This window comes from Lagenorhynchus albirostris, chromosome 17, assembly GCF_949774975.1.
Source record: "Lagenorhynchus albirostris chromosome 17, mLagAlb1.1, whole genome shotgun sequence".
Taxonomy (NCBI): domain Eukaryota; kingdom Metazoa; phylum Chordata; class Mammalia; order Artiodactyla; family Delphinidae; genus Lagenorhynchus; species Lagenorhynchus albirostris.
In genome coordinates, this window is record NC_083111.1 from 21,834,535 (window position 1) to 21,857,069 (window position 22,535).

Below are 22,535 nucleotides of genomic sequence, written 5' to 3' on the forward strand. Positions count from 1 at the left end.
TTCCAAAGACATTTAGTTCTGGTGAAATGTGTTAGACTGTTAAGCAGAGGTTTTAGCTAGTTTTGAAGTTACCTTCATTCCCAAGAGGTTTTCACAGAAACAGGCCTCGTTCTGTCATGTATAGGTTCGTTCCTGCCTTAAATTTCCTGATCAAGCATAGTTTTGATGTTACCTCATCAGCTGGGAGACCTGCATTCTACTTTAGTTCAAGAATGATCAAATCTGGGGCCAGGGGAGGCCAAGAGTAGCTGAAGATGAAGGGAGGGCTGGGTTTCACCTCTTTTTGGCCCAAGCTTTCATGCTGAGGAAATTGTTTCTAAGTACTGAGAATCTCAGTTCTACAATCCCAGTTAGAAAGTATGGTTTCTGTAGGAAAAAGGTCCCTTAACTCATAAATCTGTGTGTAAAGATAAAGTCTAGGGAATACACTCAGATAAAGTGTGACAATAGCGGGTAACAGAGAGGGTGCTGCTCAGGAGTGTGTAGGACGTGGGCTCTGCTTGTTTGCTTCAAGTCCTCAGAGAGTGACAGACGGGAATTCAGAACTGCACTGACTGAGGGACTGCGGACGGGAACCCTGAGGTGCTGAGATATTCTAAACAGGAGGATAAGGCGTGAAGAAAACAAGGCTGGAATCGAACAAAGGCGCCGTGGGACGGCAGGAGGCAAACCGAACCGCTCTAGGATTACTCGGAGGACTACCTCGAAAGCCTAGCGCCGAGAGCCAGCTGTGCAGCGGCAGCGGGAGAAACTCCACCCCGAGGCTCCGCCCCCAGAAGCTCCGCCCCTTCAGCTCCGGACCAATAGGCGCTCGGAATATTAGCGGGTGGGAGGCGCGGCCGGGTTGCTACAGCCCGAGCTGCGGCGGCGGCGGCGGCGGCGGCGGCGGCGGCGGCGGCGGCGGCGGCGGCGGCGGCGGCGGCGGCGGCGTGCTGTTGGAGGAGTCTGGCGGAACTCGAGGCGGTGGCGCCATGGAGTCACTGGAAGGTGAGGAGGTGAAGGGATGCGGGCCGGGCGTCTGGGGGTGGGGTGGCTGGCAGGAGGGGCTGCCCTGGACCTCGGTACCGGGGAGGCCAGGGCAGGTCCGGAGAGATGGACCCCTCCGCTCCTCGGAGGCCCGGGGAACAGGCGGGCGCCCTGCAGCCCCAGCGCGGTCGAGTTAATGAGCCTCAGGCTGCCCCTCCTCAAACAGTCTTCACCTGATGCTTCCCCACCCCGGGCCTGATGCTGGTAAACGCCTGCAAATCCCTTCCTACCATTTTCTGGTCTTGCCTGACTCCCAGAGGGTCCTGTTGGTAATCACAGCCTCCGGCCAGGTTTTATTTTCCTTGCAAAGTGGACTCTCCGTTAATGTCTACCGCCTCCCCACCGCCAGCCTTTGCTGGAGGCCCGTGGTGTGTCTCCAGCCTCGAGCTTCTGATACTTTTCTTGGCCACTTCCCTTGGTTTCCCTAGGTAACCGTTTTTCCATTTCTACAGCATCTTCTGTGGGAGCGATGCCAAGAGCATCTCCCAAGGAAGTGTCACTGATCAGCTTTAGAGCCGGGACAATAGATTAACCGCAGGATTTAAGGGTTTATTCACGAGGACTCTGTAAGGAAGAGCCAGCATTGATTCGTTATCTTTAGGTTTATCTTTGTGCTGTAACCACGACTCCACATTTTGCTTTGTTCCCAATTCTTTCACTTCTCTATTCTCTTTACCCATTTTATCTTGTGTAATACAGCATTCGCTTAAAAACAACAAAGGGGGGAAGAAAACCCAGCTAGCATTAGCAACAACAGTGTCAAAATTCCTTTTCAAATTGTGGTCAATCCTTCTGATGAAGAATAAGCCTGCAGAATTGCCAGATCCTATTGTCTTGATTTAGCCTTGATTTTTTTCCCCCTCTTAATTTGCATAGATTCAGGTGGAATTAATAAACAGAGGCACTGAGTCCTGTGTATTGTTGCACGCTAGAGAGTAAATTGTTTCAGGTTGTGTTATGAAAGGAAAAGTAATAACTGATGACTGTTAACAGTGACCTAGGGTCACCAAAAAACAAATGCAATAATGAGTGTGATAGTATTTCATGCTTTTGCTCCTAGGCGAAGCTCTCATAGTAAACACCTTGAGGATGATAGATAATCAAGAATTCTGATGATTTTTCCACTTGTGAGCTGCTGCAGTATACTACGACAAATGAAGTTCTTGTTCTTTGCTTGTTTAATTTTAGGCAGATCACTCAAGTTTCCATGAAATAGGAATTGTAATGAAAGTATTCCTTACTCAAGATACTTTTGTTTAGAGAACTCCTGGAGGCAGCTTTTATTTTATTTTTTTTAAATAAATTTTCAAACGTGGTATTATAGCATAGTGGGTAGGATCATGGGTCCTGGAATTCTCATGAAATTATCATAATATACATAAAGTGCTTTAGAATAGTTGTTTTTCTGCAGATTTCTATTATTTTATTCAACATTTATAATTGAGGCAAAGATCTTCATCTGATTTTTCATTTATGTATTCTAAGCATCTAAAACAGTGTCTGACACAAAGTAGGTATTCAGTAAATATTTCTTGTTAGATAAATGACTTTATCTATGAGAGGCTCTGGGGATGCAGAAAAAAATAAAAATTCAAAGCCCTGTTCTCATGGAGCCTACGTTTTAGGGAATCTCATATTTTAGCAGTGCTAAGACATTACTATTGAAATCTTACCAAGGATGCTTTTAAAATATAATAAAAACCTATTATAATACTCAATTACATGGGTGGAGGAAAACATGAATTCTGGTGTAATATGGTATGTTATCGCGGGCGTGTTTTAGGGGGCCAGCTTGTGATGTTTCATGTTAAACGGTACTTGTTCTCTACTCATTTTTTTTTAAACAAAATAAGTTGCTGTCATTAACTATGATATGTTTAATTGTAATGAATTAGGTTAAAATATATGAAATTATTCTTGTAGGCCAAAACAGTTGAATATTGGTAACTTCAAATAGTAATGAAATAAAATTTTTTATTTTAATAAAATAAAAGCTCTAAGAGTCTTTTGTTGAAGTTAGTGCCTTTCTTTTACTCCTTTTTTAAAATTAGTCCTTGTTAGGTCATACTTTATAAAGATGAACTTTGAGTCTCAGGATTACCATTCATTCATTCATTCATCTATGCCTTCGTTTAATAAACAGTGATACATTGGTATAGTGATAGTTCAGATAGTTCTTCCCTATTGGAAATTAAAACCTAGCACTTTGAAGGTGTCTAATGAACATTATATTACAGTAGAAAATCTTTAAGAGTTTGCTTAATATATATCATAGTAATTGAGCAAATATTGTACTGCTTGGCATTAGACCCATGTTTTTAGTTGAAGCTAGTTAGCAGACTAATCTTGATTGTAAAACCAGAAAATATACGGACCCCTGAAAAATTTTATTGAAGATTATCATACTCTTTATTTTTAAAATAACTTGCATGTAGATCATATATCGCTTACATTATTTTTGGTCTTTCTGGGACTTTTATATTTCCTGGATTGTCAGGAGTTGAGCTGTTAGGTTGAACACTGTATTTCAAAATAAAATATTAAATTATTGCTTATGATTTTGTATACTCTGTATCTGAGCCCTTCTGCATTGTGTGTGCAATTAGAGTAAAGCCTTTAATTCCTTTTCATCTAAAGCTCGTGCCCTATAGGTATGTCTAAAGGCAATAGACGTATTTCTAGATTTGGGAGAGTTCAGTCTCTCATAAGCTTTTCATCTGTAAAATGGAGAGATGAAAAACCCTAAGCAGATTTTATCCATATTATTTTCATTCCTTTCATAATATCTTGATAAGCAGTTATTAACAAATACGACAGAGATCAAGCTGCCTATTCCTCTTTTGGACTGCTAAAATTAGTAGATCTTAGTGTACTGCCCTCTAAAACTTGATTAGAAGTCTGATTGCTCTTTTCTAATGTAGCTCTTGATGTAGTTGAAGACAGCCATGCTGTCCCATTAGGGTTTTTTGTTTTGTTTTTCCCTAATCTAAGCAATGGTTTAACTGAATAATTCTTCATCTTTATTAATTTATCTAGATTTATTTTGTGTGTGTGTGCTGAATCTGATGCTAGGTTATTTTAATAGTCAACATATTGGACAGGTCTGTGTTTGGATTCTTGCTTTGTTTTGTTTTGTTTTTAGCTCTGTGATTTGGTTAATCTGAACCTCAGTTTCCTCAGCTATAAAAAATGGAGCTACTAAATACCAATCTACCTGAACTATATTAAGAATTTAATGATGAAAACATGTATAAAGCATTTGGCAAGCCGCCTAGTACATAGGAGGCCCCCTCCTGTACTTGTTTGTTGGATGGATAAAATCACAGGACATGTGTTAGGACCTTGAGAGTGGTTCAGTATAGGTAAACATAGCAGGCTTGGAAGGGACTGTGGGCAATCTCACTAGATAATTATGGCAGCAGGATAGATTGGGGAAGGGAGAGGCTGGAAATACATATATGTGATAAGGATTTGAAGTAAGGCAAAAGTAGCAGAAATTAAAAGGGGTATAGATTTAGAAGATATTTCTGAGATGGAAAGATGAAATAGAACTGCTCGAAGTGAGAGGGAAAAGGAATCAAAGATAAAGCAGCTTTCTAGCTTGGACTTAAGAGTTAACATTAAGATCTTTAACCAAGAGAAAGACAAGTTTGGAAGATGAGGTAATGATTTTGGCTTTAGAAGTGTTGTGTTTGTATGGTACTTGGGGCATATCTGGTGGAAAAATTTTATAGCTACTTGTAAATATCTATCTGGAGTTTTTAGTTTAGTAGTCATCAGCATATAAGTGACAGCAAGTGGATGTGTTTGCCCAGGAAAGCTATATTTAACAAAACAAAGAAAAAAACTTGTGAGGGACTGATGCTTTAGGGTTGAGCAAGAAAGGAAGTTGGAGTGGGGAACGGTCTTTACAAAGGTTTAAAATTGTCAAGAAAGGGAATTGGGGGAGAACAAATATTTACTGAGTAATGAATATGCTAGAAAAAGCCTATAGCACCTGGTATTCCTGGAGATCTAAGTAGTAACTAGGTCAAACTCTGCTTAGTTGTGAAATATGAAAAACTTGGGCTTAGGAGAGAGAAATACCATTGAAGCCAAGAGAGAAAGGACTTTAAAGGCAGAAGGGATTGATCAGCAGAGCCTCATGATGTAGAAAGGTCCAGTAAGGTGACGATTCAAAAGAGCGCTTTCAGTTTGACAATTAATAGGTTAACAGTGATCAGTTGCCTCTGTTTCTTAAGGTCTTTAATGCCTCTTTTTTTTTTTTTAACAGTGAGTCTAAATTACTTTATTTTCAAATTTCTTCAAACATGAAGGAATTTGAGTCTATGCATTGTTCCCTGAATATAAACTCAGTTGGTTTAATATAAAGTGTTAAATGTGAAGTATTCTCGTTTCCATGCTTTCTAGATAGTATGTAATTTCAGTTTAAAATTTCTCTCTGATTCAGAGGTTATTTATGAGAGTGTTCCTTAACTTCCAAAATGTTAAGATTTTTTTTTGTTAAGATGTTTTTAGTCATTAGTTTTTATTTACTTTTAATTTTGTGTGTTCTATGAGTAGTCTACCTTTCAAAAAGTTTTAAAAAGTTTTCTTTGTGGTCAAATACACCATCAATTTCTCCATGTTTTATAGTCATACAAAAATGCACACTCTGAATTGGTAGGAAACAAAGTACATATAATATTTTTAAATAAATTTATTTATTTATTTTATCGTTGGCTCTTTTGGGTCTTTGTTGCTGCTCGCGGGCTTTCTCTAGTTGCGGTGAGCAGGGGCTACTCTTCGTTGTGGTGCGTGGACTTCTCATTGCGGTGGCTTCTCGTTGCGGAGCACGGGCTCTAGGCGTGCGGGCTTCAGTAGTTGTGGCTCACGGGCTCTAGAGCACATAATGCTGCCTTATTAAAGAAGCTTTCACTGATCTTACCCACTTCTCAAACACACACATAACAAAATATATAAAATGTCAGGTGGTGAAAAAAAGTGATTTTTTTTTTCCCCAAAGAATAGAAACTCCATAAGATCAGGATCTTTGTTTTTTTTATCACTGTTTGCCTAACTCCTAGAACAGTTCTTGTCTCATGCTAGGTGCTCCATAAATACTTGTTGAATCTCTATTTTAATATAGTGTTTAATCCTGTTAAAGCTTGCCTGCAGTTCAGATAGGGGGAGAATGAGAGGTAGAGAGGAGCTAGTCAGTAAATGTAAGCCAGTGTTTCAAAAAATATGATACTTGGGGCATCAGTCCTAAATACCTTTTAGGGGCAGAAAGAATTTCTGTTGGGGAAATAACAGCATACTAAATCTTTCTCTGTCTTTTTTTTTTAAGACTGAGGAAGTTCTGTTCTAAGAAAACCTGTTTGTTTAATTTAGCATTTTCCAAACATTTGACCATGAGCAAAGGATTTAAGGGTGCTTGGTAGAAGTAGTGGACATGACTAGTCAGGTTCAGACTGGATAGGAAGGGAAGTGCAGTCAAGAATGGGTTATCAAGAAAATGCAAGTCACTCTGAGATCAAGAAAGTGATTTAGAGGTAGATGGTAGAAGCCTGTGGTTCCGGAGGGAGCTTGTGTATTTTAAGAGTCCAGAGGTGGATCATTCTAAGTTGTTTTAGCAGTGGTTGTTTTATGCTGAACTGGAGTGCAGGCCACTAAAGTGGAGTGGAGGGTGAAGGATGTGTGCTGAGTAGGTTAATTTAAGCATGAATGTTGAAACGTTGAAATCTAGGATGAGCTGAAAAGGAATATCTTGTGAGATATTAGAGATTGTTGACCTGGAAGTAATTCGGTTTTAAAAAAGGATTGTAGGAAGAAAGTAGTAAAACAGGTGCTGTGTACTTCAAAAGAGAGGTTTGTTGAGTTTTAAAGGTTGGTTTCAGATAAGCAGTGACCAGTGGTGAAGGAATAGACATGAAACACAGAGCCCAGAATTGTTCTTGATTTCCAAGATTTTTCTTTTGGAAATGTTCTCTACTATTTCTTAAATATATACATTTTTAGAATGTCATAACTATTTTAGATAAGAGCAAATTATTTCACATCACCTGTATAATAGTATTATATAAAGATATCATTTTAAGTCATTATCGTACAGATTTTGAAATTACTCAATACAGTAACTCATAACAGAATCAACAGTATGTACAGGATAAATTTTGTAAGGAGAGGTTGGCTTCTTTAAAGTTTTAGAATATTAAATACTTATTCACTTGGTTCTGTCTATCAGTTTGAATGCTTCTTTCAGCAGTGAATATCATCTCTCTCTACTGTATTTATATAAGCCGTACAATTCTCTAGCATTCGCCACTCAGGAGAAAGTAGTGGAGTTTGCCTGTATGCCCTGGAGAGTAGTATTTTTTATTTCATTGGTTGTGAAACTTTTTTATATATAACATCTCAGTTGATCCTTTTAAATTTTAAGGTAGATTGAGCAGACGTTATCTTCATTTAACAGATGTTAAACTTCAGGCTACCTATATGATTAGTCATACATTTTCTTGTAGTTCATATAGTGAAAACTTTTCCAACAAGGAGAGAGACATCATGTTCTTTGCTATAGGTCCTCGCAGATTCTCAGTTCTATATATAGACAAGTGGAAGTGATTTCCTCAGCATCCCGCACATTACCTGAAACATTCATTCTACTGTCCACTATTGGTCAATTGGTTTAATCATTCTTATATGTGACCAGCTTTTTTTTTTTAATATAACATCAGTAAGGGAGGTGTCTTATCATCATTTACGTTTCTTATTAATGTGGTCTTAAGGTAGATTTTATTAAATAAGTATGCTATATTTATTATGGCATAATAGAGGTAGAAGCGGGCCACATAGTTCATTTAATCTAACTTTCTTATTTTATGCAAGAGGAATGTGAACCTTAGGTTAAATATCTTGCCCAGCAAGTCATAGCTCTAAGTGACAGAGCTGGGGCGTGAACTTAGATAGTATGAGACAAATTCCAGTGCCTTTTCTACTACGCTCTCCTGTCTTTTAATGAATGCCATTAGAACAAAATGTGGTGGTGTGACTCTAAACCCTAAGCTGCTTATCATTACCTGTCCGTAGAAGTTCTTTTCAGGGGATGTTGATACCAACACACATGATATATTTTGTGGATTATAGGGCTGTACTCTATAAGAGGAAACTGTAAATTTATTTATTTATTTTATTTTGAATAAAGTAATAACTTAAAAAATTTTTTTTGTGATAATTGTTTTTAAATGTTTTCTCTTTAATGCTGTTTTCTCTTTTTTATGCCTTGTAGTGATAATAATTTTCTTTTCCTTTAAAGACAGTCTGAACATGTTTGATGACTTGTAGGAATTAATCCCAGGAGTTGGATTTTATTTTATGTTAGTATTCTAGTTGCTGTTATATTAAGTTTTAAGCTTTTGTATTAAAAAAAAAAAGGAAGATGATTTGGCTCTTAGATATAGTGAAGAAGTAAATCATGTAGACTGTTGGCTTTATGAAGCAAAGATTGTGTGACTCCACCCTTGTGTCACTGTTACTTGGTACATGCTTGGCAAGTATTGATAGTAGGTACTCAAGTAGACACATTATTTCCATGTGTTGAATTGATTTTTCTCAATAGTTAATTTTTTATAAGATTTTGCTTTGTTTTCTATTTAACAAGGAAATACTGAAATATACTTTTAAGCAAGTAACATAGTGGTACTTTTCAACATTTTATATGGATACATTTTTAAATTATTGTTTGGAATTTAAAGGAAGACATGAAAACTAAATAGGCAAGCCTAATAGATTATGCAGTATGTGGTATCACTTTGACAGTCGTTATGAAGACATTCTCATCTTCATATACCTAATGGATTCCATCCAGCAACTGCTTCAACTTTTTGGATAGTTAATGGAATTAAGTGATCCAGATAAATGAAGCTGCTTTGCTCTCCCTCCCTAAATAACCTCGTCTTTGCCATTGGAAAACACAAATCAGGCAAATCTTAGTTTTGCTTTTGTAGTGTTCACAGCTTACCCGCCACCATACAGACTTTGGCCTCCATCTATCTACCACTGAAATAGTGCAGTAGAGTACTTGGAGAATGAGAGAACAAAACAATTCTTCTGTTACTGTTTGATTGCGTTCCCACCAATGTCTTTTTTGATTCTCCTGATAAGTTTTCTGTGGACTCACTAAATGCCTTGGAACAACACATTACATGAAGTCCATAATTGTACTTTTTTCATGAGTTTGTTACTTCTGAAAGAAAATGTTTTTTTACTTTCATATGATAAAAGAATTTTAACAGAAATTCAGCAGAAGATATAAGGATATCATTTTTGTCGTTTTTATGAAAATTACAGGTATGGAAATAAATTTAGGTGTGATGTTTGGCTGGATAATAAAATGACAAATTGACTTAGTTATGTAGGATTCCCAAAGAATGTAGTTTGTGTGTGTGTACATGTGATGAAATTTGTTCAGTGCAAGTACATGATAGATGCATTAACTTCTGATTTTGTAAAAGTTGCAGCTACTTCTTCCTTATTTAATCAGTTGTGCCGATAAGGTCAAATTATCTCAATTTGTTGGTCCAGTGAATCTTAACATAATATTATATGTATAAATTAATGAACAATTCACATAATGCGTAGTAACTAGGTGATCTTTTACTTAAAACCTAATACTTCTGTTGTCGGGGAGGACAACATTCTTTTTATTCTAGACTCCATAATCATATCAGGAAGCCACCTCACTGATCTCCAGGGTTATTTCTTACTTTTTTTTTTTTTTTAGTTTAAAAAAATGTTGTATTGTGGAAAAATAGACATAAAATTTACCATTTTAACCATTTTTAAGTGTACAATTCAGTGGTATTTAGTATATTCACATTGTTGTGCAAATATCATCACTATCCATCCTCAGAACGTTTTCATCATCCCAAATTGTAGCACCTGGTTTTTTTGTTTGCTTTTTTTTTTTAAACATCTTTATTGGAGTATAATTGCTTTACAATGCTGTGTTAGTTTCTGCTTTATAACAAAGTGAATCAGTTATACATACACACATGTTCCCATATCTCTTCCCTCTTGCATCTCCCTCCCTCCCACCCTCCCTATCCCACCCATCTAGCTGGTCACAAAGCACCGAGCTGATCTCCCTGTGCCATGCGGCTGCTTCCCACTAGCTATCTACCTTACGTTTGGTAGTGTATATATGTCCATGCCTCTCTCTCGCTTTGTCACAGCTTACCCTTCCCCCTCCCCATATCCTCAAGTCCATTCTGTAGTAGGTCTGTGTCTTTATTCCTCTCTTACCCCTAGGTTCTTCATGACATTTTTTTTCCCCTTAAATTCCATATATATGTGTTAGCATACGGTATTTGTCTCTCTCTTTCTGACTTACTTCACTCTGTATGACAGACTCTAGGTCTAACCACCTCATTACAAATAGCTCAATTTCATTTCTTTTTATGGCTGAATAATATTCCATTGTATATATGTGCCACATCTTCTTTATCCATTCATCCGATGATGGACACTTAGGTTGTTTCCATCTCCGGGCTATTGTAAATAGAGCTGCAATGAACATTTTGGTACATGACTCTTTTTGAAGTATGGTTTTCTCAGAGTATATGCCCAGTAGTGGGATTGCTGGGTCATATGGTAGTTCTATTTGTAGTTTTTTAAGAAACCTCCATACTGTTCTCCATAGTGGCTGAACCAATTCACATTGCCACCAGCAGTGCAAGAGTGTTCGCTTTTCTCCACACCCTTTCCAGCATTTATTGTTTCTAGATTTTTTGATGATGGCCATTCTGACTGGTGTGAGATGATATCTCATTGTAGTTTTGATTTGCATTTCTCTAATGATTAATGATGTTGAGCATTCTTTCATGTGTTTGTTGGCAGTCTGTATATCTTCTTTGGAGAAATGTCTATTTAGGTCTTCTGCCCATTTCTGGATTGGGTTGTTTGTTTTTTTTGTTATTGAGCTGCATGAGCTGCTTATAAATTTTGGAGATTAATCCTTTGTCACTTGCTTCATTTGCAAATATTTTCTCCTACTCTGAGGGTTGTCTTTTGGTCTTGTTTATGGTTTCCTTTGCTGTGTAAAAGCTTTGAAGTTTCATTAGGTCCCATTTGTTTATTTTTGTTTTTATTTCCATTTCTCTAGGAGGTGGGTCAGAAAGGATCTTGCTGTGATTTATGTCATAGAGTGTTCTGCCTATGTTTTCCTCTAAGAGTTTGATAGTTTCTGGCCTTACATTTAGGTCTTTAATCCATTTTGAGTTTATTTTTGTGTATGGTGTTAGGGAGTGATCTAATCTCATACTTTTACATGTACCTATCCAGTTTTCCCAGCACCACTTATTGAAGATGCTGTCCTTTCTCCACTGTACATTCCTGCCTCCTTTATCAAAGATAAATTGACCATATGTGCGTGGGTTTATCTCTGGGCTTTCTATCCTGTTCCATTGATCTATATTTTTGTTTTTGTGCCAGTACCATACTGTCTTGATTACTGTAGCTTTGTAGTATCGTCTGAAGTCAGGGAGCCTGATTCCTCCAGCTCCGTTTTTCTTTCTCAAGATTGCTTTGGCTATTCGAGGTCTTTTGTGTTTCCATCCAAATTGTAAAATTTTTTGTTCTAGTTCTGTGAAAAATGCCAGTGGTAGTTTGATAGGGATTGCATTTAATCTGTAGATTGCTTTGGGTAGTAGAGTCATTTTCACAATGTTGATTCTTCCAATCCCAGAACATGGTATATCTCTCCATCTATTTGTAGCATCTTTAATTTCTTTCATCAGTGTCTTGTAATTTTCTGCATACAGGTCTTTTGTCTCCTTAGGTAGGTTTATTCCTAGATATTTTATTCTTTTTGTTGCAGTGGTAAATAGGAGTGTTTTCTTGATTTCACTTTCACATTTTTCATCATTAGTGTATAGGAATGCCAGAGATTTCTGTGCATTAATTTTGTATCCTGCTACTTTACCAAATTCATTGATTAGCTCTAGTAGTTTTCTGGTAGCATCTTTAGGATTCTCTGTGTATAGTATCATGTCATCTGCAAACAGTAGCACCTGTTTTTATCTTATTTTTTTCTTCCAGTTTTATATATATAATTGACATAGAGCACTGTGTAAGGTTTACAGCATACTGATTTGATTTATATACATCATGAAATGATTACCACAATAAATTTAGTGAATATCCATCATCTTATACAGATACAAAATAAAAGGGAAAAAAACATTGTTTTCCTTGTGATGAGAAGCTCCTAGGATCCAGTCTCTTAACTTTATATACAACATAGAACAGTGTTAATTATGTTATCATATTGTACATTACATCTCTAGTACTTGTTTATCTCATTACTGGAAATTTGTACCTTTTGATGATGTTCGTCCAGTTTCCCATCCTCCCCCCCACCCACCCCGTGTAGCCACAAATCTGATCTCTTTTTCTGTGAGTTTGTTTAGGAAGTATATTTGACTACAAAACTATTTTTGTTCCTGGTACACAATTTAGCAATTTGATGCTTCTCTACATTTCAAAATGATCCCCATGATAAATCTAGTTATCATCTGTCACCATGCAAAGATATTACATTATTATTGACTATTTTCCACACTGTACTTTTCATACCTGTGACTCATTTATTTTGTAACTGGAAGTTTGTTTGTCTTAATCTCCCTCACCTATTTCCTCCCCACCCCACCAACCCCTCTCCCTTGGCAACTACCTGTTTGTTCTTTGTGTCTATGACTGTGTTTCTGTTTTAAGTTTGTTCATTTGTTTTTTAAATTCCACATATAAGTGAAATTATACAGTATTTGTCTTTCTCTGTCTTACTTCACGTAGCATAATACCCTCTAGTTCCATCCATTTTGTCACAAATGATAAGATTTCATTTTTTAGGGCTGAGTAGTATTTGTGTGTGTCTGTGCGTGTGCACGCACGTGTGTCATTTTCTTTATCCATTCCTCTCTGGATGAGCACTGATTCAGTCAATGCTCATATATTTTTCTAGGAATTTGTCCATATCTTCTAACTTGTCCGTTTTATTGGCGTATAATTGTTCATGGTAATCTCTTATGATCCTTTGTATTTGCATGGTATTAAGTGTAACTTCACTTCCATTTCTGATTTTTTTTTTAATTTGAGCCCTCTCTCTTTTTTTCTTGATGAGTTTAGCTGAAGTTTTATCAATTTTGTTTAGCTTTTCAAGGAACCAGCTCTTATTTTAATTGACATTTTCTATTATTTTTAGTCTCTATTTTATTTATTTCTGCTGTATTCTTTATGATTTCTTCTACTAAGTTTGGGTTTTGTTTGTTCTTCTTTCTCTAGTTCCTTTAGGTATAAGGATAGGTTGTTTATTTGAGATTTTTCCTGTTTCCTGAGGTAGGTTTGTATTGCTATAAACTTCCCTCTTAGAACTGCTTTTGCTGAAACCTATAGACTTTGGATCATCGAAGTTTTCATTTTCATTTGTCTCCAGTTATGTTTTTGATTTCTTCTTTGATTTCTTCCATGACCCATTGGTTGTTTAGTTCCACATGTTTATGGGGTTTTTTGCAGTTTTTTTCCCTTGTAGTTGATTTCTGGTGTCATAGCATGTGCCTGAAAAGTTTCTTGATATGATTTCAGTCTTCTCAAATTCACTGAGACTTGTTTTATGGCCTACCATGTGATCTATACTGGAGAATGTTCCATGTGCACTTGAAAAGAATGTGTATTCTGATGCTTTTGGATGGAATATTCTATATTTATTAAGACCATCTGGTCTAATGTGTTGTTTAAGGCTAGTGTTTCCGTATTGATTTTCTCTCTGGATGATCTGTTCATTGATGTAAGTGAGGTGTTAAAGCCCCCTACTGTTATTGTGTTGCTGTCCATTTCTCCCTTTTTGTTTGTTAATATTTGCTTTATGTCTTTAGGTGCATCTATGTTGAGTGCATATATATTTACAATTGTTATAGCTTTTTCTTGGATTGATCCCTTTATTATTAGGTAAAGTCCTACTTTGTCTCTTGTTACAGTCATTGTTTTAAAGTCTACTTTGTCTGATATAAGTATTGCTATCTCGGTTTCTTTTAAATTTCCGTTTGCATGGAATACCTTTGTCCATTCCCTCACTTTCAGTCTGTGTGTTCCTTTAGATCTGGACTGAATCTCTTGATTAGCATATATACAAGTCCTGTTTTTGTATCCATTGAGCCACCCTATGTCTTTTGATTGGAGCACTCTGTGTCCATATACATTTTAAGTGTAATTGTTGATAGGTATGTACTTATTGCCATTTTGTTAATTGTTTTCAGGTTTAGTTTGTAGTTTTGTTGTTGTTGTTATTCTTCCTTATTTTGCTCTCATTCCTTGTGATTTGATGACTGTCTTTAATACTATGTTTAGATTTCTTTCAGTGTTTTGTGTTTGTATCTGTTACAGATTTTTAGTTTGGTTACCAGAGGTTTATATATAGCAATCAATATATATGTGATTATTTTAAGTTGATGTGATGTCCTCTTAAGTTTGAATGTATTTTAACAACCCTGAGTTTTTACTCCCCTTCTATGTTTAATGTTTTTGACATCATAGTCTACATCTTTTGGGTATTTCTTAACTACTTATTTTGTGTATAGAAGATTTTACTAGTTTTGTCTTTTAACCTTTCTACTAGCTTTATAAGTGGTTGGTCTACTACCTTTACAGTGTATTTGCTTTTACCAATGAGATTTTTCCTTTGGTAACTTTCATATTTCTAGTTGTGGCTTTTTCTTTTTCACTTAGAGAAGTGCCTTTTCATTTCTTGTAAAGCTGGTTTTGTGGTACTGAACTTTTTTAGCTTTTAATATTTAAAATTTATTTATTTAATTTTATTTTTGGCTGTGTTGGGTCTTGCTGCGTGCGGGCTTTTCTCTGGTCACTGTAAGCAGGGGCTACTCTTATTTGTGGTGCGTAGGCTTCTCATTGCAGTGCCTTCTCTTGTTGTGGAGCATGGGCTCTAGGTGCACGGGCTTCAGTAGTCGTGGCTTGCGGGCTCTAGAGCACAGACTAAGCAGTTGTGGCACACGGGCTTAGTTGCTCCGTGGCATGTGGGATCTTACTGGCCGAGGGCTCAAACCCATGTCCCCTGCATTGGCAGGTGGATTCTTAACCATTGTGCCACCAGGGAAACCCCTTTTTAGCTTTTGCTTGTCTGCAAGACTCTTTATCTTATCTTTCTGAATGATAGCTTTGCTGGGTAGAGTATTCTTGGTTGTAGGTTTTTTCCTTTCATCACTTTAAATGTATCATGATATTCCCTTCTGGTCTGCAGGGTTTCTACTGAAAAGTCAGCTAATAGACTTATGGAAGTTCCCTTGTATGTAACTAGTTGCTTTTCCCTTGCTGCTTTTAATACTCTGTCTTTAATTTTAGCCATTTTAATTATGATGTTTTTTGGTGTGGTCGGTTTTGGGTAGATCCTGTTTGTAACTGTCTGTGCTTCCTGGACTTGTATATCTGTTTCCTTTCCTAGGTTAGGGAAGTTTTCAGCCATTATGTCTTCAAATATGTTTTCTGCCTCCCCTTTTCCGTTTGGAACCCCTATAATGCAAATGTTAGCATGCTTAGTGTTGTCTCAAAGGTCCCTTGAACTGTCCTCATTTTTTTTTTTTTTTCGGTACGCGGGCCTCTCACTGCTGTGGCTTCTCCTGTTGCGGAGCACAGGCTCCGGACGCGCAGGCTCAGCGGCCATGGCTCACGGGCCCAGCCGCTCCGCGGCATGTGGGATCTTCCCAGACTGGGGCACGAATCCGTGTCCCCTACATCGGCAGGTGGACTCTCAACCACTGTGCCACCAGGGAAGCCCTGTCCTCATTTTTTAAACTCTTTTTTTTTCTCTTCAGCTTGAGTGATTTCTACTACTGTCTTCCAGCTTGCTGATCCATTCCTCCGTATCATCTAATCTACTGTTGATTCCTTCTAGTATGTTTTTATTTCACTTATTGTTGTCTTCAGCTCTGTTTTGTTCTTTATATTTTACAACTCTTTGTTAGCTTCTTACTGTGTTTTTCCATTCTTCTCCGAAGTTCTTTGAGCATTTTTATGATCATTACCTTGAACTCTTTATTGGGTAAGTTCCTTAGTTCCACTTCAATTCTGGTGTTTTATCTTATTCCTTTGTTTGGAACAAATTCTTCTGTCACCTCATTTGCCTAACTTGCTGTTTTTATTTCTGTGTATTTGGTAGGTTGGTTACATTTCTTGATCTTGTTGAAGTGGTCTTTTATAGGAGAGGTCCTGTGCATCTCAGCAGCTCACTTCCCTTAGGTCACCAGAGCTTTATGTTCCAGGAATGTCCCCTATGTGGGTTTCATGGGCCCTTCTTTTGTGGTGGGCTGATTTCTATTGGTGGTCTAGTAGGCATGGATGGCCCCTGGTCTGATTGATTGGCAGGCTCTGCCTTTGTGGATGCTGACAGCCGCTGGTAGGTAGGGCCAGGTCACAAGGTGGCTGATTGTGAAGGCTTGGGGGTCCCTAGGCTAGTGCTGGTCCACTGGTGGACAGAGCTGGACCCTGGTGTGGCTGGCTGAAGGTGTCTCACAGATGGTCTGCATGCTGATTGGCAGCACTGGGGCCAAGGGAGTCCAGTGATTGGTGCCTGCCCATTGGTGGGCGAGGCCAGGTTCTGGAGTTAGTGCCAGCCCTCTGGTGGGTGGAGCTGGGTCCTGGGTTCTCTGGTGGCAGGGCTGGGTCCCTGGGTGACTGGGGGAACCAAGGTGCCTATGGTCATTGCCAGCCTGCTGTTGGGTGAAGCTGCCCCCACAGTTAGCTTCTTGGCCTGTGGGTCCCAAGGACTGTTGCAGACTGGCTGGTGGGTAGGGCTGGGTCCTTGCACTACGAAGCTAGAAGGAGGACTCCCTAATGTTTCTTGCCAGCACGAGCATTCCTCATGGTAGAATGAGCTCCAGAAAATGGCTGTCATCAGTGTCTGTGTCCCCAGGGTGAGTCCCACATGCCTCCTCCTCTCTGGGAGGCTCTCCAAGATCAGCATGTGTGTCTGACCCCAGGCCAGTTTAAAATGATTGCTTCTGCCCTGGGTCTTGGAGCATGTAAATTTTCTGTGTGCCCTCTAACAGTGGAGTCTTTATTTCCCACAGCCCTCTGGGTCTCCCGAAAGTAAGCCCCCTGGGTCTCATCTTCTCATTGCAGGACCCCCCGGGTTGGGGAGTACGAAGTGGGGCTTGGACCCCTTGCTCCTTGGGGAAAAACTCTGCAATTGTGATTATCCTCGTGTTTGTGGGTAGCCTACCTGTGGGTGTGGGTCTTGACTGTACCATGTCTCTGCCTCTCTTACTTGTCTCATTGTGGATCCTTCTTTATATCTTTAGTTGTGGAAGATCTTTTCTGCTAGTCTTTAGGTTGTTCTCATCATGATAGTTGCTCTGTAAATAGTTGTAACTTTGTTGTGCCCATGGAAGGAGGTGAGCTCAGGGTTTTCCTACTCATCTTCTCCATTCCACTAGCCACCAATGTTATTCTTTAATGCTTTGAAGATAAATAATGTATTTAACCTTCAGATAAATTTGGTTTTTAAATTTCAGTAATTTACAAAGAGACAGCCTATAAATTAAGAGACTGACAAATTGATTTGGTTAAAATAGAAGAAAACCAGATATTTCCAACATTATCAGTTTGGTTCTCCTTAAAGTATGAACTCTGTATTTGGCATTTGCCTTTTTGACCACTGATAACTTTAAGTCTTCTGCCCATTTTAATTGATGATGTTACTTATTTCAAAATGACATGACATTTTTCGCAAGAACTGACAACTTACATATGAAACTAAGTGAAGACATTAAAATTTGGAAGTTTCACAATTTGAGCCACTGAGTATATTGACTACATTCTTTTCGATTTTAGAAAATGGAAGTGTCCAAGTTGGAGAATTGTTACCTTGCAGGATTTGTGGAAGAACATTCTTTCCAGTGGCATTAGTGAGTACCTTTTTTTTTTGGAGTTTGGTAGATCTTTAATTGTTTAATAGTTCAGGACAATGGAAAGAACCTTTGGAATAATTTAAAGAGATACTGGCTAGTATTCAGTGCTCAGGAGTATCAGTTCCATCTTTTTTTTTTTTTTTTTTTTTTTTGCTATACGCGGGCCTCTCACTGCCATGGCCCCTCCCGCTGCGGAGCACAGGCTCTGGACGCGCAGGCCCAGCGGCCATGGCTCACTGGCCCAGCCGCTCCGCGGCACGCGGGACCCTCCCGGACCGGGGCACGAACCCACATCCCCCTGCATCGGCAGGCGGACTCCCAACCACTGCGCCACCAGGGAAGCCCTCAGTTCCATCTTTGTCATTCTTCCAGAGTGCTCTCTTTCCTTCAGAGTTTGATTGGTCTTCAAAACTCCTCTCTGTTAAACTATTAAAGTGTTTTCTCCCTTTGTGGGACTATTAACAAAAATAAAACCAAAATAAACTCTTAGAAATACTGTTAGAAATAATGTATTTAAAGAAGCAGAAGGCTATGATGTATGGCATTTTCTTTAAACTTCAGGAAAAAGTGCTGGGGCTGGGATAGATGAAACAAGATTGCTAAAATGTTGGTAATTGTTGAGGCAGGGATGAGTAAATGGAGCTAATTACACTATTCTGTCAATTCTTATGTATGTTTGAAATATTCCAAAGGAAAAAATATTTTCGTTAAAAGTGCACCTAAAATATATTATGCATTCTTTAGATGCTTAGTATATACAAATAGAAGCACATTTAACTGATTTTAATATAAAATCTCTAGCTAAGTAGAGAATAAGAAAGTCAATATGCCGTATTTAACTTCAAATATAAATATGTATTTATTAATATTTTGATGTGGAATAAAGATTTTTCTTTGAGCATGGGTCTGCTGATTAGAGTTTTGCTACATTTTATTTTGCATCCTCTCATTGTTTCCAGTTTTTCTTTAAAGCAGTGAGGAATTAATGACCCAAAATGTCCACCTGACTGCAGACTCCTCTTAAATATTACCAGCTTTCTTTCTTAAACCTTTCTTGCCCACACTTAATTCATCCATTTTTTTGTTATTAATTAGCTATTTTTCAAACCATTTTCAAAGCATTAAGCTGAGTTTTCACTGGGAAAATTATGCCTTTTTTTGGTCCTCATTATATATTTATTTAATATTTAATTAAATGATATAATCACGATAACAACTACAATTTGTATACATCAGTTTTGGGAACAGGCACTACATACTTTTGACATACACAGCTCAATGTGAGAACAGACATTCTCTAGAAAGTCGCCCATTAGCCATCCTTTTTTTAATATTTAAGAGATTTTATTCTAATAGTTACAGTTACTGTGTTTGTCAGAATGATATCCAAAAACAAGTATGTAAAACAGTTGTGTATTGAAAATATTAGAGGCTCCATAACATTGAATCAACCAGTTCTGAGGTTCCTATTTTCCCAGATAAAGTTTAGCAGTTCTGACTTGTTCATTGTTTATCAAAATACAAAAGAAAAAAAGGGCATTTAGCATCCCCTATGTTATTAGTCAACATGTTTTATTTAGGGGAAGGAGAATTATTGTTTATCCAGTAGGTTAATTTGAGGTCAGTTAAGAGAGCTTCCATTATAATGTCTTTAAAATGAATATATGAATGACTGAATGAGCTGGCAGCCATATTAAAACAGCAACAGCAACAACAAACCCCCATCCCCCCCAACCAAAAACTGTAGGAGTGGGACACTAGGTAGCACAAGAAAAATCCTTGGTAAAAAAAAAGGTGGAAAATTTGAGTTCCAGAGAGGGGGAAGGGATGATAGTGGAGTAAGGACACAAACCTGACCACCTTGTCCTATATTCTGTGTTAACAAACTACTATTTCGTTAACTTGAGTAATCCCAACTATTATTATTATGTTAGCTTTTGTAATCCTAATGCTAATGTGTTTTCCATTTACATTCCTTTTTCTGGTATCTATTTTCAAGTATTTAGTAATAAAGGTAACTTTTTTCCCACTTCAATAGCTTTGACTTGCTTACATTAGTTTCCTTATTCTTAGCAGTGTAAAAACCAGGAGACTATTAAATAACTAAAAAAAAATTTGGGAGAGTATTTATCAATACTTTCTTGTTGTGAGAAAGATAACTTGTAACATGCGTTGCATATATTTTTTTAACAATTTTAGCTAAAACATTTCTTATTTATGGATTATTATTTATTTCATCTTTCAGGTTTTTAAACTGGTCTCAAATGACAATTTAAAGTTTTATAGTCTTTTTGTAGAAAAGAAAATGACATGTTGTATTTCCTCATCTTGACAGAAAAAACATGGACCTATTTGCCAGAAAACTGCCACTAAAAAACGGAAGACGTTTGATTCAAGCAGACAAAGAGCTGAAGGAACTGATATTCCAACAGTAAAACCTCTTAAACCTAGGGTAATTATATGACCTTGTGAACAGTATGAACCTTGCTGCTATGTGTAATGAAAAAATTATAATAATCTATTATACTAAGATTGAAGAATAAGCAGAATTCTGTGTCATGTTCTCAGTTTAGAAGTGATCAGAAACTTGTTTATTTTGAATTTCGACAAAAGGGAGGCCAAAGTACTGTTCAGCTATAACAGGGAGGTTTTTGTAGCATTGGAGAGCCAATTGCTTAGCTATAGGCTAGAAATAACTGAGAAGTCCTCATACATTCATTGTGAGTCGTTAATTACTTCAGCTATAATTAGGTTTATGTCTCAGTATGTTACACCATTACCAGTAGTGTAATCCCTGTAGTATACAAAAGGAAAGCTATTAGTTACAAACATCTTAGCATAATAAATATTATCTTGACTGATTGATTTGTCAGCATTTATCATCTTATTATGCTTTCTGAGGAAAAGTTTTATACATTGCTCAATTGTTCATATATGATCATTGTCAGCTTATTTTCTTCTTTGTAACTAAAAGCAATGAATCTCCTATGCTAATCTCTCCTTAATACCACCTTTCATGATATGTTATTTGCTAAGAATAAATCACATAAATGCTTTGTCCGACATAGTTTTAAAGAGTTATTTCAGTGTAATAGTCAAAATTTGAGTACCTGACTTAAATAGGTTTTTGAAACAAACTACTTTCAGTGGTAATAACTTTTCCCAGTGTTACAGGAAAACATTTCCCTATGGGGCAATTAATCTTACTAATAAAATCCTTTGATAACAGAAAAGTCAGTTCATCTTTGTTTTTCAGTTTATGAATATTTAAGGGAAGGATGGAGAAGCTTGAATAAGGTACATAAATTATTATTTAAAGTTTCTCTTGGTAACCTGCCAGATGTATGATTGTATTAGCTTTAATTAGCTTAGATAAATTAATTAAATCTTGGTATAGCATAGTGGGTTTGAAAGCTGGCTCAAGATTCAGACCGCCTGGATTTAACCCTGGCTCTGCTACTTTGTTGTTGTTGGGTGAGTTCACACACAGAGGCCTTATTTGTATCTGTATCTGGTACATCAGAAAAGAGAACTGTTTTGTACAGCCTAGAAAGCTACCCTGGGCTGCTCTTTTCTCCCAGAAACTCTTGTAAATAGCTGTACCAGGAAAACCTAACTCATTCAATGACGGGTAATAAAAAACATTAGCTAAGCATTAATATAATAATATATATAATAATACTTTGAGAAGATAAGGTAGATGAGAGCAGCAAAAATTAGTAATATTCACTGTGGAACAGATGAATGTTGTGATCAGAAATCTCACTATAAAGTAAGAAACTCTAAAGAATCAGTCATCTCAAACATCTAAATCTGCTTTTATTTAGTTAAGATTTTTGCATCTATATTCATGAGAAAAGTGGCCTGTGATTTTTCTTTTCATCAGTTTTGTTGCTGTCATAGGACTAGTTGGAAGGTTGTTCTCCTGTTTTCTGTTTTTCAAAGAGTTTTTAAAAGATTGGTGCTGTTTCTTCCTTAAATGTCTGCAAGTATTCAACAGTAAAGGCATCTGGGCCAGGAGTTTTCTTTGTGGGTCTTTTAAATAATAGATTCATTAAAAATAAATAAATATAAGACTATTATAATTTTTCTGTTTCTGGTATCTGTTTTGTGGTGTTTGTCAAGGATATTATCCATTTCATCTTAAATGTCCCATGTATTACCATAAAGTTTTTTTATAATATCTTCTTTTTTTATGTTTGTAAGAACTGTTTTCCATTCCTTGGTAATTTTTGTTTTTTTTTCTAGATTAGTCTTGCCTTATAAGTGTTTTTAAAGAACAGTCTTTTGACTTTGTTGGCTCAACATAATATTCTTGATTTGAAAAACAAAGACATAATAGGAATAATCAGATATTTCAATATTATAACAAAATAAATTTCTTTGCAGCACACAAGCCAGCAGTATGTTTAATGGAAAGATACTTAGAGGTAGTTCCATTAAAGTCAGGAACAAGATTAAGCTCCAACCAATACAGTAAGTGCTAGTCAGTAGAGTTAAATAATAACAAGAAATTAATTGCATAGGAATTGGAAAAGAGGGGGTAAAACTATCATT

At 37.1% G+C, this 22,535-nt stretch overlaps 1 protein-coding gene across 7 annotated transcripts in view; it reads left to right on the top strand.

Annotated features, from left to right (window-relative positions):
- The first annotated feature begins 936 nt into the window (after positions 1 to 936).
- Positions 937 to 22,535, top strand: part of ZC2HC1A (zinc finger C2HC-type containing 1A) — a 234,526-nt gene continuing 212,927 nt past the window's right edge. For all 7 annotated transcript variants that reach the window (XM_060128011.1, XM_060128010.1, XM_060128005.1 and 4 more), the window contains exons 1-3: positions 937 to 987; positions 17,902 to 17,975; positions 20,314 to 20,430. In XM_060128011.1, coding sequence (XP_059983994.1) covers positions 972 to 987; positions 17,902 to 17,975; positions 20,314 to 20,430 — 207 coding nt within the window. In that variant the 5' untranslated portion in view covers positions 937 to 971. The remainder of the gene's footprint in view (positions 988 to 17,901; positions 17,976 to 20,313; positions 20,431 to 22,535) is intronic.